The sequence below is a fragment of the Schistocerca piceifrons genome, chromosome X (genome assembly GCF_021461385.2).
Source record: "Schistocerca piceifrons isolate TAMUIC-IGC-003096 chromosome X, iqSchPice1.1, whole genome shotgun sequence".
Lineage (NCBI taxonomy): Eukaryota > Metazoa > Arthropoda > Insecta > Orthoptera > Acrididae > Schistocerca > Schistocerca piceifrons.
In genome coordinates, this window is record NC_060149.1 from 441,063,577 (window position 1) to 441,084,841 (window position 21,265).

At 37.9% G+C, this 21,265-nt stretch overlaps 1 protein-coding gene across 1 annotated transcript in view; it reads left to right on the forward strand.

The window, feature by feature from the left end:
* The window catches only part of LOC124721446 (epidermal growth factor receptor kinase substrate 8-like protein 1), a 189,701-nt gene that overhangs the window by 136,074 nt on the left and 32,362 nt on the right, over positions 1-21,265 (forward strand). The window contains exons 3-8 of the mRNA XM_047246427.1: positions 1,449-1,519; positions 1,778-1,989; positions 2,098-2,253; positions 8,629-8,809; positions 14,211-14,427; positions 15,319-15,439. Coding sequence (XP_047102383.1) covers positions 1,449-1,519; positions 1,778-1,989; positions 2,098-2,253; positions 8,629-8,809; positions 14,211-14,427; positions 15,319-15,439 — 958 coding nt within the window. The remainder of the gene's footprint in view (positions 1-1,448; positions 1,520-1,777; positions 1,990-2,097; positions 2,254-8,628; positions 8,810-14,210; positions 14,428-15,318; positions 15,440-21,265) is intronic.

Here is a 21,265-nt window from a genome sequence, read left to right on the forward strand (position 1 = left end):
CACAAACAGGGAAGAACACTAGAATCCAAATAGTATTACCTTCTGTATGTGAAAATCTAACACCAAGGTGATGGGAGCTGAAATAGATGTAGTTGAATGAACCAGAATATGTAATTCTTGAACTCATAGATGTCATCATCAAAGACTGTCACTTGCTAAGGAGTCTGATTCTTTTGGGATCTCAGCTCATTGGTTATGGGTTCTCTGATGGTTACATGGATCACTTATGGAATCGCAAATCCTTCCACAATGATGACAGATATTTTCTTCAACCACAGCTTGCTCATGTTGTTCATTCAAATGGCGATACACTACTTCCTTGCCTGTCATTTGTGCACTTCATATTTTTGACCTGCTTCTTTGAAGTGTTGACGACATGCTAATCAACTAGATGCTTAGGCTCCCAATTCTGAGTATTGATCAAGCATTTCTGCATGTTGCATTTTGATGCATCTTAATACCTTTTGCACTGTCCTCCATATGTACATTATCCACCTGTAAGTTGGGTGTCCATGATTTGCTTATGGAGATGAGAGTCTTGCATAGGGAACACATGACCACTCCACCAAAATTTATGTTTGTTTATTGTTGCCTCAATGCTAATAGCATTTGCTTTTTGGAGGACACCAATTTTACTAAGCTTGCCATTTTATTTTAAGGATTTTCTTCAGGGAATGCTGATTACATTTCTACAAGCAAATGACATCTCTCCTGCAGGTGGTCAAAGTTTCAGTGCCATAAGTTAATCTTGGTATTATAGTAGACTGCTACACATACAGCTCAGCCCATGAGCTGATGTTATAATTATTGAAAACCCCTTTCTTTAGGTGACCAAACTCTGTGCTGGTGTATTTGGGGCAATGTTGAATTTCAGCATCAGTGTTTTCACAAGTTGATAGGTAAGAGCTGACATAAGGGAAAACGTCATATGCTCTGCAAAAACTTGCCATTGATTATGGTGTTGAGAGGCGTTGCTTAAGCAATTTAAGTAGGCTAATACAGAATATGGGTCTTTTTGAGGTTAAGAACTAGGCCAATGCCTGTAGATAATCTTTTGATTTGGACAGAACAACATTGTCATCAGCATATTGGAACTCAGTATTGCTAGTTAAAGGTGTTTTTTTTACTGGTCGTAAGTTGCTTTAAGTTGACTGATGCTCCATCAATCCTGTAATCCATTTCTGTACCCGATGATAATTTTGCTTTCACAAGATGAACGATTGATAAGTAGGCCTAGAAGTACTTGCGTGGATTTACATTTGATGGTTCTAATTATACCTGCTTTGGAATCTGAAATGAGTAATGACTCAGATTAAATAAAATCATTCATATTTCAAGGAAAAAATTAATATTAATTTGTGTGACTGAGAATGTGAGTATTCTATTGAATCAGTGGATGTATCTTTAGGTAAATGCTTTAACTAATATTTTCTTTTGTTTGTTTTCAGAACTTCATATTCTTCTGATCCAAGGAGCATGTATCACCACAGCAGCATCCATTCAAATGGCTACTCTGGAGGTTAGTATTTGTCTGATGCTCCCTATGCAGTCTGAATTGCAGAACTGAATTTCATGTGCAATATTGAAGAAATAATGTTACACAATAATGTTATACAACTTTATAACATAGTGTTCAGATTGTGCTGCTTTCATGTACTGAGCTTTGCAGTTCATAACACTTATGAAAATACAGAAAAAGTAACAGTGAAGAAAATTTTAATATTTGAAACATTTCTATTTATCTTCCAAAATGGAGCTCATATAATACTATTTGCAGATGGCCAACAAAGTGTGGTTGGAGAAGATGCTCCAACCTACGTTATGGAGCATCTAGCCACATTTTCTGTATCAAAAGAGACAGGAATTGTTTATCCAGCAGATGGTATGAGAAGACTACTACAGTTAGAAAAGTCAAATGGTATTTGGTCACAAAAAATGTCGTTGCGCTTGGACCGACAGGAAGTATTGATAATGGACTATGAAACAGGGGTGTGTGTTTATTGTTTTCCCAGATAAACTTACTCTATCTCATTTGTATTTATCTGTATCTTATAGTCAAGCGTTTACATTTAACTGTGTGACTGTTATGTGCTGTAGGCTGTCATGGAACGTTTCCCTGTTGCTCTGATACAAGAACCTACGGCTTTCACTAGTCATGACCCAATGGAGATTTACAACAACATCCTGGTATTTGTTGTTGGTGATGAAAGACATGAACGTGCTGGACAACGTTCGGAAATGCACATATTTCAGGTAAATTTTGCTTGAATTGCTAGGATCTTTGTAGGAGACATTCACTGCCTGTCATATGATTTCATTTCATCTTAAATCTATACTAGACAACATTTTCTTCCAAGAAATTTTGCTCCCATATTTCAGAAATTATTCATATTCAACAATGAGGGTATTGTCTGACATACATTTTGCATGTGGCCTCCTAATTTTTTCACAACAGCATATATGTGAGAAGTTATCTTCATGTTAAAGCTGTTGTAAGTGTCAATGTGGTGAAAATTATGTAGGGCAGGCAATCTGCACAGTGTCATACTACTATACCAGTAAGGACAATGTATCAATCATACAATGTAGGCTTTCACGGCTGATATTGTCTTCACTTAAAACTTCCGTACTGATAGGCCGTGGTTGATGTATAAAACTCTCCCCTGATGTTTTATCTCCGACTGCAGGAGACATCCTCTGTGTTTGCCACTTTACCTTGGAAGATGTCTCCTGCAGTCGGAGACAAAACATCAGGGGAGAGTTTTATACATCGACCACGGCCTATCAGTCTGGAAGTTGTAAGTGAAAACAATGTATCAGGTTTGTAAACTTGGAACAGTCACTGATGGCTGAACATAGAAATAAGATAACTTTCAAAGATGTGAAGATTTTATCCGATGCTGCAACTTTATGGGGCTTCATAACAAAAAAAAAAGTGGTAAAAATTCAGATCTGCACTAGCAGATTTAACAGTCAGTTTGTGTAATTCTTGAATGACCTGAGTCAGGTGTTGAAAGAAATTGAGTATCCTCAAAGAACCAAAGTAAAAAACTTTATTTCAAATAAAAGTGGTGGTGCTGAAGGCAATCTCCATTCTCCTTCCACCTTGTAGCCCTGGCAGAGATGAATAGGGGGGCGGGTACTCATTTCACTGTCTATTTTCTACTCTGCCAATAGTAAGCCAGACTACACACATTGCTCATGGCAGTCAGTCAGCTCCTAATGAAAAACCTGGTGAAAATTTTCACAAGTTTCAGTTCCAACTCAAACATTATTCTGCTTGAACAATGAAAAAATTTAATGCAGATATTTCATGTATTTTCTATTAAAAACTCAATGATCTCAGTAATTCAAACAAAAGTACATCCAAATCGTTTCAAGAGATTACATCTATTTAAATGAATTACATTTGTACGTACAAACTCTAGTGAATTAATTTTTTACAATTACAGCTGTTATTGATACATGACAAACAGTCTTACATATTACTTGCTGTTCACAAGCACAGAATTTTATGAGAAATACAATTGGCAGTCTAATTTCTTTAAGGATGTGAAGCTTTTGTAATAAATGCATGGCTACTTTATATGTAATTTACTATAGTTGTTGTACTTGTCATACATAATCTGCATCTTTGTTGTGGTATAGTATCAAAGACAGTAGAATTGCGCATAAGAAAATTATTGTTTGAATGCAGCATCTCCCTTCAGTGGCTCCAAAAGCCAAATAGCTTTCAGAAAAGTTCTCCTTAGTCATTATCATGGTGAGGACAGTATTAAAAGTCTCAACTTATAGGTCTTTACCATCCATGTCATTTTCAAATGATGTGACTGATGTGTGGCTACTGCAATGTTCAAATGTACCTATGCTTCTGGTTTTGATTCCATTGATACCTAGTGCCATTGATATTGTATGTGATATCAAACTTACTACCTGAGCCCCATCTTATTCTGTTACTCGCTCCTGTGAACGGGAACGTGTTATGCAGGTCTTGGAGTCACTTGCATCCCTCTAGAAAAGTTTTTACTGAGTTTAATGAAGGCAATGTTGGCCTGATGTATTCGACAATGCCATTTGGCTACACTGTCTAAAGGATCGTTCTAAGAAATACCAAATTAAGATCAACCTGAAGATGCCTAAATAAGGCGAAACGTGTAGTTGAAAAATATAAAAAAAACTAAAATTGCAACCAAGACTGTTTTTAACCAATACTAGAAGTGTTTAAATTTTGAATCGCTTGACACAGCTAGAAACCTAAGGAAATTTGATTCATTGAACCCAGTAATGTTTTTTATAAATTTGTGCAAATTTAGCAATCAGGTCTGATTGCAGAATGAACTAGTCTCAGAATATGTTTCTTTTACAAGGGGCAGTCAATAAGTAACGCAACACATTATTTTCTTTGGCCATTTTTGGTTGAAAAAATGCGGAATTTGTTGTGGAATGTATTGGAATATTTCTGCTTCAGTGTGTATAGTTTAATGAAGTGCCAATGGGTAGTGGCACTATAGTCTTCAAAATGGCATCTGTAACAGAGGTGTCTCAGCAGAGAGCTGTCATTGAGTTTCTTTTGGTGGAAAACCAGGGCCTTGCAAAATGTCTATGGAGACCCAGCAGTGAACTAAAGCATGGTGAGTTGTTGGGCAAGGTGTCTGTCATCATTGCAACAAGATCATGGAAACCTGTCTGATCTCCCATGTACAGGCTGGCTGCACACAGCTGCTCAACTGGACATCTCTGTTGGTAGTGCTGACATGCTCGTCCACCAGTTGGGATGCTCGAACGTGTGTGCTTGTGGGGTTCCTTGCTACCTAACAGAAGACCTTAAAGAGCGACAAAGGACAATCTGTGCAGAATTGCTTGTGTGTTACAAGACTGATTGTGATAATTTTTTGTTGAAAATTTTCTCAGGCAATGAAACATGGGTTCATAACTTTGAACCAGGAAACAAAATGGCAATCCATGATTGGTGCCACACCAAGAAAGAAGAAAAAGTTCAAAACTGCACTGTCATCCAGTAAAGTCATGGTGATGGGCTTTTAGGACTCTGAAGGGGCTGTTCTGTTTGCTGCCCTCATTCATGGTGCAATGATCAAATCTGAAATATATTGCGCTACCCTCAAGAAACTGAAGAAACGCATTCAGTGTGTTTGTCACCACAAAAATGCAAATGAACTTCTGATTCTGCATGACGACGCAAGGACTCTCACAAGTCTGCACACTTGAGAGGAGTTTACAAAACTTCATTTGATCGCTCTACCTCATCCACTTTACAGCCCGGATCTCGCACCTTCCAACTTCCATCTTATTAGCCCAATGGAGGATGTACTCCATGGGATGCAGTATTTGGATGGTGGCGAGGTTATTGATGCAGCAAGATGTGATTCTTCAGTTTCTCCTAGCATATTTCTTGCTCGAACAGTCCACGGGTGTACTGCTGGTCCATAGTGTCCAATGGGCACAATATTTTGGTGATAAGACATGTCACCATCGTCTGGTGTACTGACAAACTGCACAGGGTGCGCACCTTCTCTGACACAGAGAGTTCTTCCCCAAGAGGTGGAACACCTCAAAACTGTATTCCGGAAAAACAGATGCGCTCTCCGCCCCACTACTACAGTACAGCGTGTGGAGATGGAAGAAGTCACGGAGAAAGAGATAGCCATTGCCTATATAGCACATACTGGTGCACTATTGGGGAAAATAGGATGAATATTGAGGAAACACCGAGTAGGAACTGTCTTTTGCCCGCCAAATAAAACACGAGCATTATTGGGAAGTGTCAAAGACTATCTTGGTTTGCAGAAGGCTGACATATACCAGATTCCGTGTGAATGTGGGATGACTTATATTGGACAGACAGTGCGCACCATTGCAGATCATTGCCGAGAACATCAGAGGCACACTTGACTTGGTCACCCCAACAAGTCGTCGCTCACAGAGCACTGTCTGTCTGAAAATCACAAAATGGACTACCAACATACCAGGGTCTTCGCACAGACATCTAAATACTGGGTCAGCATTGTTAGAGATGTTATCGAAATTCATTCCAGGGACGGACTCATCAACCGAGATTGCGGCTAATGCCTCAGCAGGGCATGGGAACCAGCATTTAGTCTAATTAAAAAGATGTTCAGCAAAGGAAACAAACGGGAAACTAGGGTGAATGAGGCAATTACATCGACGCCACCACAGACGCCGACGCCAGCGTCTCAGCGACCGCTGTCGCGGGGGCGCGGACCGCAGAGAGAACGCCTCCGAGCGTCTCAGCGACCGCTGTCGCGGGGGCGCGGACCGCAGAGAGAACGCCTCGCGAGGGGAGGGGATTTAATACAGCCACCTGCCCTCAGGAGCTCAGTTCGTCAGTGCACCTGATGATGGCGACATGTCTGATCACTGAAATATTGTGCCCATCGGACACTATGGACCGGCAGTACACCCATGGACTGTTCGAGCGATGCAGCTGGATGTTTGTTTTGGTGTTGAGCAGTAAAGTGCTACCTTGCAGGCTTACAGGCCCGCCAAGTAAGGTGATATAAATCTGTTGCATTGAATGGAGATTAAATTGAATTATACAATTTTTTAGCCAGAAGAATGGGAAATAATATGGTGTACTGGAATCCTGAATGAAACTGATCTGCTTTCAGGAGAAAAATGTGTTGCCTTACTTATTGAATGCCCCTCATAGATTCTTAGGTATTTAAATTTTTTTTAAAATGTAAGTAAAATCAAACACAGAAAATTATGATATTGTTAGATGAGGTGTGGTACATATTGAATAAAGGGTTTATAAATGACAAATCTAGTATTATTTAATGTGTTAATTCATGACATTACATCAGACAGTTCCACCTCTATATTTTCAAATTCCCTGTTATCTTACGTGCAGACCCTGCATATTTCAGTACTTACCTTTGGAGTCCTGTCACACTTAGAAAAATGGCCCAACATATTTTCCATAACTATGTGCCTTTTACTTTTATTTATCTATTTTTTTATTTCCTATCATTTATTGCCTTCTTCTTCAAACTATTTTTCCCTTTTTGATCTTCATTTGCCTGACTTACTTATAATTATAATTAAACTTACGTTTGTTCATTTTTGTTTTGATAGCCATTTACATCTTATTTCTCAACCAAATAAACTATTTTTCTACAGTTAGGTAATAAGCTTCTCCTCCACACAGTTTTGTTAATTTATCTGGGATTTTAATCCTGCATAAGTACAATGTCTTTGTCTTTGCAACATTTAGGTTGCAGTTAATGGAATATTTCAAATGATATTTTACCACTTTTATGCAGTTTTTGTTACTCTTTTTTCCTCTATTAGTATTTTAGGAAAATGTCACGATATACAAAACTTCAGCTCACTGCCACTTTATTGTACTGCAATGGGAGAAAACAAGACCTTTACATTTGTTCAGCAGTGCCTTATTTTCAATCTGTAGATGTACAGAATGTTATTTTTTACAGATATTGTGTCACGTTGATAAACAGTTGTCCAAGATAATATTTTGAGACTGTCTACTTGAGGAAAGGACAATACTTACTAATGAAATATAACATCTCCTGAAATGTTCCTAAGGGCTGCTTTTTATTGTAGAAAGGAAGATTTAATGTCCCATTGATGATGAAGCCATTAGAAGTAGAGCAAAATGTCAGTTTAAAGAAAGATGGGGAAAGAAAATGGGCAGGTCTTTTCAAAGGAACTAACGTTTATTTGCCTTAAGCAATTTATACAAAGCACGAATAACTTAAATCTGGATGGTTGCACAAAGGTTTGACCTGGTGTCCCTGTAAATGTGAATCCAATGTTTTTACACTGTACCACCTCACTTAGTCAGCCTATTTAGTTGCTGTAATTATACATTTTTAAGTTTCTGGTTTTACTCCACACTGAAAGATCTTATAAGGTAGTTGACAGGAAAAAAGGAGGACCTATAAAGCTAGAATTACAGTGGACATAATATTATTGCAGTTGATAGGTGGTGAATGTTGAGCAGATCTGTACCCACCTTTGTAATCATAGTATTTATTCATATTTATATGCTTCTCATGATTTTCATGTGCTTAGGTTGGATGTAATTTGTTTCTTAAGACTTGTGCTATTTTAAGAGGTTCTGAATGCTGATAGCACAATGTAGTAGTATAAAGGGAGGAAGGAAGGGAGGGAGGGCAGTCAGAATTCGATGATCCACTACAGAATAACAGCAACTTCATTAGGCAGTGTTGGTGAATTGATCATGATCATCATGACATTTGCCCAAATTGGTTTTGAGAAATTATGGAAAGACTGAGTCAGTATGGCTGGCTTGGTGTTTTAATTTTATTCCTTTTGTGTCATAACCACTATATCATCACATTCATTTCATATAATAGTGAGTTGACATTCAGTGGTTTCAGTACACTTTCTGTGTTGTAATAACTTCATTTAGTCATCCTAGTATGTCTGTCCCATCTGTATTGTCTGTTTTAGATGTTTTTTAACTGTATGTTCACAAAGTACTTCTGTTTATACATTGAAGAGAGTAATATGGTTCAGTTACCAAAAATTTTATATTTCGTTATTAGTAAATGTTAATTGTCATTGTATCTCTCTGAATAATGTGCCTTTTGATTGTTGATGTAGTGCCAGACAGTGTCAGCCCAAGAACTAGTTGAGGATTTGAAGATGCTACGAGTTGGAAAAATACCTCCTGGAAGGCAGTCTCGCCATATTCCACCACCACCAGCAACTCCCCCTCCAGAACCACCAAGTAATGGAATAAGTGTAAGAGAACAGGTTTCAGTCTTCAATGCTGCAGCTCATCGTAAGTAACAACTCAAAATATTTATGCCATAGCAACTAGAAAGTTGATAAATATATTTCATACTGCTTATCTACATCAGTAATTAATAATTGTCAAAATACATCAGGATTGTGACTGGGAGGGGCAGAAGATGTGAAGGGTAGAGGGGAAGGGAGAGGTTTGGAACACACTCCAGGGCTCTGTGCTATTAGAAGAAAGTAATGAAAGAAAATGAGGTTTTAACATTTTGTCGTCAACAAGATCATTAGACATTGGTCAGTTGCCAGTCTCCATTGGTGACTCACATAGAGAATATCAAGTCAAATATTTAGCTTATTCTGCTAATTTTCGTAGTTTAAGCCTTAAATTCCTTGCATGTTTTTGTGTGCATGCATAGTTTAATTCTTAAATTCGTTGCACATTTTTGTAGGTCAGGGAGCAGTCTTGTAAATTAGTATCTGTATAGTGTATATTTGCACAATCTGTAGCACATGAGTTATTTGTTTTGAAAGGTCAATGGCTGTTGATCACAGCAGTCAGCAGCCAGCCTTCATTTGTGACACCAGAAGAGCAGCAAGTTGCATATTTAATTTTTCTTGTTTTTATTGTTTAATTCTTAAATTGGTAGTAGTTGGATGAATATTGTGTGTGCGTGTGTGTGTGCGTGTGCGTGTGCGTGTGCGTGTGCGTGTGCGTGTGCGTGTGCGTGTGCGTGTGCGTGTGTGTGTGTTGATGTGGACGTGGACGTGGACATGGACATGGACATGGTCGTGGTCACAGGAAGAGCTGGCTGCAGTTCACAAGCAGCTGAAGATGGAGATGTTCAGCCATCCACAGGTTGCTGCCTTGGGTTGATGGAGCATCTGGCGCATCACATGGCACACCTCAAGTGCAACTTGTTTTGCCTTCATGCTCTGCTGCCAATGCAACTTCCAATGTATCTGGCACAGGGATCCACACTTTCCGCAGGTTGAGTGGCAATTTGTAGTGCGTTCGTGTCGCCCAAGGCGGAAACTCAATGTGGAGACTGCGCGTCTGGTGTCATCCATTCACCTTTTGAGTGGACAGGTGTCAATTGATTCAACAGGGTCTGAACTGGGATAGAAGTTTACTATTAGGTGCATTAAGGAGTCCCTTTAGGAAAATAACATCCAGGGTTGGAAAGAAAACCAAAGTGCACTGTGTATGTCTGCTGGGAGGGATCATCCAAGATGTGGAGGAGGCCCTTCCTGCAGCTACAGAGTGTGCGAGATGCAGTTGGCTGCAGGTTGTGGCTCATGTTGGCACCAGTGACATCTGTTGCTTAGGTTCTGAGGCCATTTTCAGTTTGTATGGGTTGGAGGAACTGGCCTTGCATGCAGAGTGCAAGTAGAGCTCACAATTTGCAGCATTGTTCCTAGATCTGATTGATGTCCTTTGGTTTGGAGCCGAGGGAGGGGAGGGGGTTTTCAACCAAAGCACTCACTCACTCCGTCTTCTGGCCACATGTGGCCCACCGGGACCATCTGACTGCCGTATCATCCTCAGATGAGGTTGCGGAGAGGAGGGGCGTGTGGTCAGCACACCGCTCTCCCAGTCGTTGTGATGGTTTTCTTTGACCGGAGCCACTACTATTCGGTCAAGTAGCTCCTCAATTGGCATCACGAGGCTGAGTGCACCCCGAAAAATGACAACAGCACATGGCGGCTGGATGGTCACCCATCCAAGTGCCGACCACGCCCGACAGCGCTTAACTTCGGTGATCTCACAGGAACCGGTGTATCCATTGCAGCACGGCCGTTGCCTTCTCAACCAAAGGCTCCATTGATTTTGGCTGCAGATTTCTAGATCTTCATTATGTGGTGGAGAATTGTAGGACTCCCCTTGATAGGTCAGGTGTGCAGCACACAAAGAATGCAGCTACTCAGATAGCAGAGTACTTGTGGAGTGCACATGAGGTTTTTTTAATCTAAGCAGTCGTTTGAGGTTCTCTGATGAACATTCATTAGTCAATATGCAGAGAGCAAAATCAGACTGTGTACAAGGTAAAGACACTTAGATTCTCAAAATTTTAACAGTAAATTTTTGAACTACTCATAACAAAGTTCCTGAACTTAACTGCCCTCCAGAAAAGTTGTCATGCTCAAATTATTCTTGGAACTCAAATCTGGCTTAAATCCGAGGTAGAAAACTCTGAAATATTTAGCGAGGTATGGAACATTTATCAAAAGGACTGACTGGATGCCATTGAAAGTGAGTGTTTATTGCTGTCGACAAAAATAATGTTTCTGTCATGGTTGAAATTGAGTCTGACTTTGAAGTTATTTGGATGTGAGTAATAGACCTAAGCAAACTCAAGTTTTTTGTCAGCCACCCGATTCCACCATAACAGTTGTAGAATCTTTCAAAGAAAGTCTATTCTCAGTAGTGTGGAAGTACCCAGATCATGCAAAATTAGTTGGAAGTGGCTTTAAGCTACTGAGTGTAGACTGAGATTTCTATGAATTCATTGCAGGTGATAACAACAGACAGTTTTGTGGAGTACTTTTGAATACATTTTCCAAAAAATTTCTTGAACAGCTAGTTACACAACCCACGTGCAATAGAAATATTTTAGACCATGTAGCTACAAACAGGCCTGTACTTATCAAGAGTATGAATGTAGAGACAGGGATTAATGATCATGATGTTATCGTAGCAATGACGGTTCCTAAAGTTAATAAATCTATCACGAAGGCTAGGAGAGCATTTATGCTGGATAGAGCAAATAAGCAGTTGTTAGTGTCTGACAGGCAATGAACGGACATAATTTTGTACCAATTAAAGAATTATGGACAAAGTTTAAACTGATTGTAAATTGCGCTATGGGTAAATATGTGCCGAGTAAATGGATTAATGACAGAAATGACCCACTGTGGGTTAATAACCAAATTTGAAACATGCTGAGGAAGCAGAGGTTATTGCAGTCTCAGTTCAAAAAAGAACATGCTAATGTTGATAGGCAGAAGTTAGTTAGAAATTTGTATGTCTGTAAGAAGATCAATGCATGAAGCATATAACTTCCACCATCATAGCTTTGTGAAAGAGCTTGTTGAGAACCTGAGAAAATTCTTGTTTTGCATAAAATTGCCAAGCGGGTCGAAGGATTCCACCTATTCACTTGTTGAGTAGTATGGTGTGGACATAGAAGAATGCAAAAGGAAAGCTGGATTCTTAAATTTTGGATTTAAGAAATCATTCACATAGAAGGATCATACAAACATCCCACTATTTGACTGTCACACAGACTCCTGTATGGAAGACATAGTAATAGGCATCCCTGGTGTAAAGAAGCAACTGAGAGTTAAAAAGAAGTAAGTTGCCAGTTCCAGATGGAATACCACTTTGGAGAGTACACTGTAGCATTGGCCCCCTACTTAGCTTGAATTTATTGCATATCTCTCTCCAAGCACAAAGTCCCAAGTGACTGGTAAAACGTGCAAGTGACTTCTATCTATAAGAAGGGAAAATAATAGGCCTGCATAATTACAGACCAGTATCCTGAAAATCAGTTTGCTGCAGAACTCTTGAGCATATTGTGAGTTTCAGTATAATAAATTTCTTGAAGACAGAAATGCTTCAGTCCACAGATCAGCACAGATGTAGAAAGCATCATTCATGTGAAACTCAGGGTGCCCTTTTCTTGCATGATATACCGTGAATCATGGATGGACAACTGGCAGACTCCATACTCCTAGATTTCCAGAAAGCATTTGACACAGTGCCCCATTGCAGACTGTTAATGAAGGTATGAGCATATGGAATAGGTTCCCAGATACATGAGTGGCTGTAAGACTTCTTAAGTAATAGAACTCAGTATAATGTCCTCAACGGCAAGTGTTCGTTAGAGACAAGAGTATCATCAGGAGTGCTCCACGAAAATGAGATAGGACTGCTCTTATTGTCTATATACATAAATGATATGATGGACAGGGAGAGCAGCAGTCTTTGGCTGTTTGCTGATGATGTTGTGTATGTGAAGTTATTGTCATTGAGTGACTGCAGGAGGTTCAAAATGACTGAAGATAAAATTTTTAGTTGGTATGATCAATGGCAACTTGCTCTAAATGTTAAAAAAGTTTATGCAGATGAGGTGGAAAAACAGTCTTGTAATGTTTGAATACAGCATTAGTAGTGTACTGCTTGACACAGTAGCATTGATTAAATACAGTATGTAATCATAATGTTGCAGGGCGATATGAAATGGAACGAGCATGTAAAGATGGTGGTAGAGAAGGCAAATGATCAACTTTGATTTATTGGGAGACTTTTAGGAAAATGTAGCTCATCTATAAAGGGGACAGTGTGTAGAACACTGGTGCAATCCATTCTTGAATACTGCTTGAGTGTGTGAGATGCCCACCAGGCCAGATTAAAGGAAGATATTGAAAAAATTCAAAGAAATGCTGCTAGATTTGTTACCAGTAGGTTTGATCAGCTTGCAGGTATGATGGAGATGCTTTGTGAACACAAATGGGAAGCCCTGGAGGGAAGATTTCTTTTTGCAAAACACTGTTGAGAAAATCTTGAAACCTGGCATTTGAAGCTGACTGCAGAATCATTCTACTGTGGCCAACATACATTTTTGTAAGGACCTTGAAGACAATATAGGAGAAATTAGGGCTAATATGCAGTCATACTGACTGTTGATTTTCCCTTGCTCCGTTTGTGAGTGGAACAGGAAAGGAAATCACTAGTAGTTGTATAAGGTACCCACCGCCACGCAAGGTACGGTGGCTTGTGGAGTATGTATGTAGGCATAGATGTAGATTAGGAATGGAGCACAAGCTTGGATCATGATTGTAAAAAAACAGATTTAAATGTTAACAATGATGTTATTCTTCCTTCAGTAAATCTTAATAAACTTAACAAGATTTCTCAAGAGATGTAAGATTCATTTTATCCTCTTTCCTGTTTATTTAAAGTACTATAATTTCTTCAGTAGTCTAATAATTGATTTCCTGGTCCTTGTCTGGCATTAATGTGTCACTAATTATGTTGTAGTTTGTTCCAGAGTGTATACTAGTTTGGTTGCAGATATTTTTCCAGGTGACTTTCTAATAATATATCTAATTTTAAGACATGGACTTTGCTCTGGAAAGCAGTTGAAGATAATCAGTCAATAAAGATGTTAGATACAATTTTAATGATTAAGTTGTGAATCTTATATTATGCCTAGTTTCTTAGTGTGCTCTTTCACCCACTGAATTTACTGAAATGCAGGATTGATTAATTATTATGTGTATTATGTGTTTACATCCAAATAGGAGAGATTTAGAATTGGTATGAGATATTGTGTCAGAAATTGCTTGCTTACTATTGACAAGTGTTATGATTTAAATCTAAAAAGCAACACTCCACGTTAATGTAGTAATGGGTTCAGTTAGAATATTTAATTTTTCAGAATCAGAATCACGTGGTGTCCCACATGCAGAATTAGCATCAGGGATGTATCCTCAACGTGATGATATGCCGCTGAATGATGATTCAAGTTCAACATCAAGTGAAAAGTATGAACGTGATGTTACAATACTTAATCACTGTTTTGATGATATTGAAAAATTTATTGCAAGGCTTCAACATGCAGCTGCTGCCTCACGAGAACTGGAGCGCAGGCGCAGGTAAATGCGCATACATTATACCTGAGAAAACTAAATCTGACTGTGTATTATATTGTATTACCATTTTGTGAATTCATGCATTACTCAACACATAATCATATTTATTGTGCATAATAACATTTGAGATTTACAACAGTTATGAGACTACACATACATAATTTCTCTTTGCGACCTCTAGAGGTGACTGTATGGCACATAATTGTTAGTTGCTATTGAATCGTAATACTGAAGAGTGGGTTTCAGTGAATAAAGTGTGTTATTTGTATTCTTATGTATGTGTGTTATTACTAAAGGTGGTGAGATAACAGTGTTCTGTGACAGAAATGACGTGTAGGTCTGCTTTTAGTCGCTGCTTCTTTGTATTTGACATTTATCCTATTATAGGAACTAGTAGTGAAGCAATGATACATATAAGATGTTTGAATGCCTTGAGTATTCTCAAAGATTCTTTTGTGTGCCATGATCAGATGTCATTTTATATCTAACCCTATTTGCCATGTCTTTCTTTAACCAATAATACCAGTTATGAATGATCCATGTCCATGTCTCCACTAAAAGTGGGAAAATATCTTGCTGCTTGCATTATTTTTAGTGCTATATTCTCATTTTGCCTCCACTCCCTCTTCCTGGGCCACATTAATGCACCCACTCAACTGTAGGCTTCCAGAGATTGATGGCATTATAATATATTTTAAAATTGTGTCTTTTAGATGTAAAATAACTGTCATTTGATAATGTCATACACATTTTCTACATTTATCGTATATAAAATTGGAATGAGCACTATTCTTTAATAACAAAATAATTTCAGCTGTACTGATCAGTGGTAATTGCACATTCTACTCACATAATGCAAATACACTATTTATTTCATTTCTCTGTAAACAACAGGACTCGCAAGTCAAAGAAGAAAGATCTGGGTGATGGTATGCTGACAATGAGGGCAAAGCCTCCACCAGAAGCAGAATTTGTAGATATATTTCAGAAATTCAAGCTTTCCTTTAATTTGTTGGTGAGTAGTATATTTTTTTAAAATGCTAGTAAATACTCTTACTAACAATGTTCTTAACCTGACAAACTCGTTTTATTTAAAAACAACAATACAGAAAGGATAGACTACCACTCACCACTCACCACATAAAAAAAGTAGGAATATTCAAGCTTTCAGACAAAGTCCTTTCTCTTACGCATTCACACAACAACAACAACAACTTACATTCACATGGCTGCTGCCTCTGAGCACTAGAGCCAGACTGTGACTGGCAGTGTACTGTGTACAGTAGAGGAGCTGTTCAGAGATGACAATTGTTTGTATGAACGTGGCAGTGCACCTTGTCATAAAGCAGCATGTGTGAGGTGGACAATAACATTCCTGGAGTGGACTGGCCTGCCCAGATTCCCAATCTGAGCCCAGTGGAACACTTTTGAGATGAGTTAGAACACTGATTACACTACAGGCCTAGTTTTCAGCATTACTACCTTCTCTGGTTTTAGCTCTTGAGGTGGAATCGACATCCATTCCTCCACAGTCATTCAGATACCTCATTGAATTTGTCCCCAGCCAAGAGAGTTCAAGCCATCATAAAGGTGAAGGTGGAACACCCTATTAATGCCTACTAATAGGTGTCAGGATACTTTTGATCAGATAGTGTACTTGGAACAGATATATTGAAAAGATGAGCAATAGCTATGTAAGACATTTGTAATACATGTATCATCCTTTAAAACTGGAGTAGTGTGTAGCTGTATTTTACAGTTGTACATGTGTTAGTTAACAGTTATTATGAGGAAAGACCACCTCTGACATACTTGATGTATTTCATTTATTTATTGTATAGCATACATTACTAGTTTTTATACAAAGATAAATAAATTAATGTATATCAGCACTTCACTACAACTCTCCAGCATAATATAACACAAAAGACAATAGCTGTAGGTAAATATCAAGATCTTTTATACAAAGTTCTAGGACTTGTAGAAGGGAGTGATTACATAATATTTTGAATTGGGAAATCACACATACCTTAAGAGCTATGAGCATTTGTTCAAGAGAGGAGGTGTGTTTCACAGTTTTGAAGGTGAACAAGTGTTCATAGCTCCTCAGGTATGCATTTTAGAGCCCATATTTATTGGACATTTTTTCCTTGTTTTGGTCTGTACTACCCCCTCTGAAAGTTGCCTACCCTATAATCTTTGTAACAACAGTACCAGTACATGTATTCTACTGTGAGAGTTATCAGGACGGCTTTCAATTATAAATTTCGACTCATTCGTTTCTGGGTCAAGGACCATTAACTGAAATTTATACATTTATCCTTCTCCATCATTCTAGAAAGTTTGTAACATCATCATAGTATAACCCTGTATATACATACATTTACAGATGCTGGCACCCACAACTTCGACATTCTGTAGCATTGTTGGATGATGCCTCCGGACATCGTTTCCTATTCAAAATATTATGTACTCACCCCCCCTGTACAAGTTGTAGAAGTGTGTTATGGGAATTTTTGATCACCCTGTATAGTTTATCACACCTCTTATCACGGTCAAGAAATCTTTGAAAAGACCGTTGTAGGTACCTGTGGGACATGTTGAAACATGAGCAACTGTCTGTCGTTCATCACCACAGTCACAAGATGGTGATGAAGATTTGCCTTATTTTTGGAGAGTGTCTGCATATCTTCCTCTGCCCATTGTGATGTGTTTCAGAGTAGTCCAAATCATCCTAAGCTGGTTGAATCTTGGGGTGGCTCCTCCTAGATGCAGACAGTTTCAGGCACTGTGGAGGACAGTTTTGTTGCCAACAGCATTTTGTCCATGGATGCTATTGATTCATTTTCAGTAAGAATCCTGGCTGTCATAAGAGTGGGATGTCTTGATCATAACATTTTTTCCCTCCAGTGGGACTACATCATTCAGTATTGAAAGGTTGGGGTTATCAACATCTTTTGGTATTCATTTAATAGTGCACTCTTCTGTCAGATATCAGGAGGTGGAATGTGACTCAAGATAGGCAACCAGTAAATGGGAGTAGGTTGTATTGACCCACTAACTACATGCATGGATACATTAAGTTGCACATCTATGTTTTTCACATATGGACTATTAAGCCAGACAGATGCACAGTACTCCGCTACAGAGTTTACCAGTCTGAGTGCCAAGACTTGAAGAGTGTCTGGTGACACAAGAATGCTATTTCTGCTTTCAAGCTTAGCAGATATTCATGTCAAGTGCTCCTTAAAAGAAAATATACTAACATGACCCCAAGTTATTTTGGATGCACGTTGTGACAAACTTTGTCTTGCTCAAAATAGATATGAGGGCTTTGTGTGCCAATCTGTTGGACAAATGAAAACATGCATCTTCTCTTTCATTTGAGTTAGGTTGTAACCTCAATTTATGAAAGTATTAGCTTAAGATTTCTACATCACTTCAAGTGCTTTCTTTGAAGACTTATTAAGTCTTCGAAGGAAGATCTTGAATACAAATTCATGATTTCCAGATACTGATGGCTCCAGTATGCCAGTATCATCCTTTTGAGTGTCTGTACATAAGATGCATACGGGGCCCGAAGATAGCGTATTGAATTGCCAAAACTGGTTGTGAAAATAAAATAAAATAACTTCTCAAATTGCATGACTGTTTGCTGATTTTCCTTTTTACATATTCACCACTTCTGTCTTAGCTGCTCTTAAAGAATTCCGATCTGTTTGCAAAATTCCACCAATAATCGTCAAGCACAGTATCAGTTCACCAGATAAAATAGATACATTTTGAGATTGATGATAGACTTCTTGTAGCCATCAGTCTAGCTTTGTATTCAATTGGACTGGTGATACTGATTTTTACTAATACTGCTGTGTAATGTATATTTTTCACATACATTAATAGAAATATTTGTAATAAAGATACTGAGAACTGGAAGTTGGAAGATGGGAAAGGATAGAAAAGCTACATTCTAAAATTAGACAAGAATAAAACTACCACACTTTTTTTAACTTACAAGGAAGCTAACTGGCATTAGGAGTTTTTTAAAATGTATGTGTTTATGATACATGAAGTCCAGAACTCAAATATCACTCACCAAAGGTAGTTTGATGCAGATCTCAAAAATTCCCAAGAAAATTGATTTTGAAGTTTTCTAAGGAGCTTTAATTCACTGTAGTTATGCCAATTTTCACAACTGGCCATGTGACTCAGTCAGTATCCTGGAGGCTGATAATCAGTATCTTGTATGTGTTGTAGCAAGCCTAGATGATACTTTGATAGTTTTACTTCTGAAGGAGCTTGAGCTATTACTATAGCACATATATATAAAAAAAAATATTAGTTAATTGTAGTAAAACTCTGTAATATATGAATATTTAACTTGGATGAAATCTGTGTCCACATGAGTAACAGTATATATTAGCATCGTCACAGAAGAAAACGATAATTGTTTACTTCTTTGAAAGGTACTGAATGACAGCACACATCCCTGTACATTAAGCTATTAACTTTGGTATACAGTTCTGACTGATGACACTAGCTTGCTGCTGCATCTGAACTGCAGTGATGCTGCTGTCAAATAGGACTATCAAAGAGTGGGGCAAATGGCACTGTGCTCTGATATAAGTAGATTTACAGCAGCGGTAATGTATGGAACCTGTTAAGGACGTGTCTTGGTCAATGTCTGTCATTTGTTGCTGCATCTGACAGCAACTGTCTTTAGCTTGTGATTTCATCATGAGGTACCAACATTCCTATGGGACTTCACTCTTTGGACAGTATCACACTATGGATCACTGATTCAAAACCAACTGTAGTCTTTTTCTTGTTTTATCTTTTCATTCACGTACAATACTTAGATCATTTAAATATAAAGTTCATCAAACATGAGCTAATTAACACACATGTAATCATCATTTTTTAATGAAAAATTCACATCTTTTCATTTCTAATTGCATATCACGTGCAAAATTCCAGTTTCCATGGCAAATGTAAATTCTTAATTTTTGATATTTTATAAACAGAGTGTTAATAAATTTGTAATGTTTCTTTTAAAAATAAAAAATCATTATTGACAATCTTTATAAAATATTGGTAATTATGAAACTTCCTGGCAGATTAAAACTGTGTGCCAGACCGAGACTCGAACTCGGGACCTTTGCCTTTCGCAGGCAAGTGCTCTACTATTGGTAATTACGATTTTGTATTTGCAATGAAAACTGGAATTTTGTGTACTGCATGTAATTAAAAACAAGAAGGTGTGTGTTTTTCATAAAAATGATGGTCAATTGTGTGTTAATCATTGTATAGTTGCTGAATTTTATATTTATATGATGTAAGTATTTGAAGTTATATATATATATATATATATATATATATATATATATATATATATATATATATATATATATATATATATAAAAAACAAAGATGATGTGACTTACCAAACGAAAGCGTTGGCAGGTCGATAGACACACAAACAAACACAAACATACACACAAAATTCAAACTTTCGCAACAAACTGTTGCCTCATCAGGAAAGAGTGAAGGAGAGGGAAAGACGAAAGGATGTGGGTTTTAAGGGAGAGGGTAAGGAGTCATTCCAATCCCGGGAGCGGAAAGACTTACCTTAGGGGGAAAAAGGACGGGTATACACTCGCACACACACACATATCCATCCACACATATACAGACACAAGCAGACACACATCCTTTCGTCTTTCACTCTCCTTCCCTCTTTCCTGATGAGGCAACAGTTTGTTGCGAAAGCTTGAATTTTGTGTGTATGTTTGTGTTTGTTTGTGTGTCTATCGACCTGCCAGCACTTTCGTTCCGTAAGTCACATCATCTTTGTTTTTAGATATATTTTTCCCACGTGGAATGTTTCCCTCTATTTTATATATATATGGTTATAATAGAGGGAAACATTCCACGTAGGAAATATATATCTAAAAACAAAGATGATGTGACTTACCAAATGAAAGTGCTGGCAGGTCGACAGACACACAAACAAACACAAACATACACACAAAATTCAAGCTTTCGCAACAAACTGTTGCCACATCCTTTCGTCTTTCCCTCTCCTTCCCTCTTTCCTGATGAGGCTACAGTTTGTTGCGAAAGCTTGAATTTTGTGTGTATGTTTGTGTTTGTTTGTGTGTCTGTCGACCTGCCAGCACTTTCATTTGGTAAGTCACATCATCTTTGTTTTTAGATATATATTTCCTACGTGGAATGTTTCCCTCTATTATAACTATATATATATATATATATATATATATATATATATATATATATATATATATATATATCTGTGTGTGTGTGTGTGTGTGTGTGTGTGAGATTTGTTCATTGATTACCATCCTCCAATGTTACTGAGTGAACCATGCAGCCAGTTGTGAAAATTGTCACAACTTTAGTAAATTAAAGTTTCTCAGAAAACTTCAAAGAGTTTTCTCGAGAATTTTAGAGAGTTGCATTGAACAGCTTTGGGTAATTGATACTTGAGTTCTGAACTTCACATTCCATAAATATTCCTTGTAAGTATATCTAGTGATAAGAAAGAGATGGATGGATGGAGCCTTTTGTACTTAAGTAAAACAAATAGAAAAAATTAAAATTCCCTTGCTATTGAATTCATATTTCTGTTCTTCATTGATAAGGGCATACCGAGGATGGGGGGGGGGGGGGGGAGTTCAGAGTGGGATGACAGAGGGGTTAATGACGAAATAAATTTGTGGTTTTGTAAGAAATGGCTCTCCATTACATAGTGTAGTGGCCTTCTTCAAACTGATACTGAATTGATACATGTGTGTTTGGTGGAGAAGGATGTCAGTACACACTT